General features: G+C 46.5%; 1 protein-coding gene across 2 annotated transcripts in view; it reads right to left on the minus strand.

The window, feature by feature from the left end:
• The window catches only part of LOC105291597 (maltase-glucoamylase, intestinal), a 78,675-nt gene that overhangs the window by 23,175 nt on the left and 52,250 nt on the right, over positions 1 to 3,250 (minus strand). For both annotated transcript variants that reach the window (XM_011359467.2, XM_023530263.1), the window contains one exon: positions 843 to 968. In XM_011359467.2, the coding sequence (XP_011357769.1) occupies positions 843 to 968 (126 nt within the window). The remainder of the gene's footprint in view (positions 1 to 842; positions 969 to 3,250) is intronic.

The following is a 3,250-nucleotide window of genomic DNA, read 5'->3' on the forward strand; positions in this document are numbered from 1 at the left end:
CGAACGTAAGAAGCGACTGTGGTAACACCTGCTGCCCCTGCTCACAGCGGAAAACAGCATAATGTAAATTACCTAAGACTACCGCAACACGGGCGGTAAATCTACCGAAACCAAACCAAAACAAAACGTGCAATTGCTTTGGACTCTCCAGTCCCGAGGGTTGTTAAACACAGCTTTCTTGCTAAGAATGAAATATTCCAGGCTATACTTTCTGTCAGTAGAAACAACTGTAAACAACAGAAACATAAACAGAATAAAATATGTAAATGACTCACGGGATCAATCTCTGATTATTGGACCCCTCGTGTGGTCCAGTGAAGGACAGGACAGGGTTTGCTTCCATACGCATTTCCCCTGGAAACCAGTCCCCACACCCCTACATTCCACTCGGGATTAGCACCGCGCTGCAGTGCCAGCAAAGGGTTGGAAGTGGAGCTATGTCTACACACACCATGGTCTGTCTGAATTTGGACTGATTTTTTTTTTTTTAATTAAACAATACTACCGTTTGCGGAACCTCTTATTCTTATGGAACCAAGTATGGTTTTGACTAAGCGTTCTGAAGTCATGTCAAAGACACGGGAGTATGCTCCAGCAGAAAGAGCCCTGGAGCTGGCCCGATGTCCTCCTCCTCCTGTAGATCGCTGTGACTCTAAGATGCAGACCATGATCCCCACCTGTACTGCTGGGCTGGGACGAGGTCAATGTGATATTGTATAAGAAAGCACTTTGTAACTTTACAGAGCCCCACAAAAAAAATCAGACAAACGCATCCAGATACAGAGACAGCGGGGGCTGGCTATGAGGTCCCAGAACCGATACACTCCAGATCGAGGACATACATAGGGGATCTGGGCAGCCACCATCTCGTCATATAAGCTGGCAATCTCAGAGTCATTCTGGTATCCATAGCGACACAGTTGGAACCCTAAGGCCCAGTAAGGGACCATCACTGGACGACCAATCAACTAGAAAACAGACACAAAACATTAGTCGTTAATAAGGGGAATCAGAATGGAAGTTGTACACAGAGTAATAAAAATACTTTTCCTATGCCCCAAGTTAGACAACCAACAAATTCAAAGCCAGAGAGAAACTGAGAAGGTACAGAGCCACAGGGATACCTGCGAAAAAGCTTCCTGCTAGACTTGACCTCCTTCCCCAAGGGTTTTGGAAAATCAGTTTACTCTGACTCTTAGAAGCAGTCTAGCTTACTGGTAAAGAACATGGAACCTAGAGGCAAAATGCCTGGGTTACCATGCAAGCTCCCATCCCCGATGGCTATGTGACCCTGGGCAAAACATTAAATAACCTCTTGTGCATCGATTTTTTCACTTGTAGATTGGGGATAATAATAGTACTTGGTGCACCATCACCACCATCACCACCATCACCATTGCCACTGCCACGACCACCAAAGGCACCACTATTCATTCTGCTATCCTGCAGTGCTTTGAGAGACTATAAATTTAATGATGACTGGGATGTATTTATTCTTCCTTATTCTGTAATCTTCCTGTCCCCCAGTAAGACCAACAATTCCAGCTCTCATCTGAGAACTATACTAATAAACGTGGGTTTGGAACACAGAATATACCGTATAAATACTTGGTAACCAACTGAATGTCCTCCTACCTCAGTGTACTGCTGAGTGACAAGCTCTGGAGTTGGCCCCAAGAACACATAAAAGTCCAGAACTCCTCCTGTGGTACGGTATGTCAGGGCAGGCGTGGGCTGGAATGTCACATCTGAAAATGCGGGAAAATAAATCAATCAAGAGCCCTTTAATGTGAGGAATTATCCCTGAAATGCAAACCTTCTCCCTCTTCCTGTGCCTCCGTATGGAAAGTGTTTTGTACTAAATCTACACGAAATTGACGAAGTTAAGGTCCCATCTCTGGATTTTTCCCCCTTTGCTGTGCTTTATTATCTTGTTATATGTTTTGTAATTATGCTCTTTTTAATTATCATAACTTTTATTTTAGAATAGTTTACTAATGACGAGAAGTTGCAAAAATAGTACCAAGGATCCCCTCGTACATTTTACTCAGCTCCCCCCACTGATAACATCTTACATAATAACCACTGTACGTGGTCAAATCCAAGAGACTGCCACGGATACAGGACCATCGACACAGGTACAGACCTTACTCAGATGTCACCACTTTCACATGCACGCTTTTTCCTCCACTTCCTGATTTTCCACCTCTTTTCCCATATACCATACAAATTTCCTTCACCTCCTCATACCCCAGAGTGAGTGTTCTGACCCATAGCTTCATCACTAACTCAGACTGTACAGACGGCTCTCACTGGCTGACTGCCAGGATATTTGAGACCTGCTTGATTTTGCTATGTCCTCTTACATGAATTTTGCCGAATAAGAGTTAATTCTTGTTGCCACATGTTACTGGATGGAAATAAACAGAAAGGCTAAACAGAAATAAAAAGGGGGGAAAGACTACCCACAAGATAATAATGAAGATCCTCAGGAATGACTGGTTCACACAACTAAGGGGGTGCTGGATCGTCTCACCCATGGCATTGCTGTTCAGCAGGAGCACTCCGTGGGCACTGCCATCCTCCTCCAGTGCCAGGTAGTAGGGGTGGACGCCGTAGGAATTTTTCTTGTACTGGGAGAGTCATGGGAAGAAGTGGTAGGAGGTTGAAAGACATTGTGGCTGAGAAAGCAACTCGACAAAAATTGATCGATAAGATGTGTCTGGTCTCCTCTATGAAATAAATGCACGAGAAACGAAGGAGCCTGAGAACTGGCCCACTTGTCTAAAAGCGGAGTGGGGCCACCCAAGAGGAGGCAGGGGAGGGGAAGCAGCGAGGGCTCACGGTGTGGGTTGGGAGGGGCGGTGACACAGACCCCGGACGCGCCGCCTTACCCCCGGGGGCTGGTCTCGGGAAAACATGCCCCACGTGTGCCAGTTCAAGTCCCGTCGGTATGCTGTGTGCTCGGTTTCTCCAAAGCCATAGATGTGCCGGGAGGGAAGGCGGGTGGAGATGCGGATGAACATGTCGTTGAACGTGAAGCCAAGGAGCTGAGAATCCCAACTGCAGCGTGGAAGGGTGTAATTGGGGGGGAAATGGGCTGTGCCATTGGCTTCAAGCAGCTGAGTTTTCAAGGACAACAGAACTATGGATTCCCTCGCCCGCACCCAGAGCCCTGTTCATCTTCCAAATGAGACGCAAAGTCTAACGTGAGTAACATCATCATAGGCGCCTTTGCTAAAAGCCTGGG

This window comes from Pteropus vampyrus, unplaced genomic scaffold (assembly GCF_000151845.1).
Source record: "Pteropus vampyrus isolate Shadow unplaced genomic scaffold, Pvam_2.0 Scaffold48, whole genome shotgun sequence".
In the NCBI taxonomy this organism is placed as follows: domain Eukaryota; kingdom Metazoa; phylum Chordata; class Mammalia; order Chiroptera; family Pteropodidae; genus Pteropus; species Pteropus vampyrus.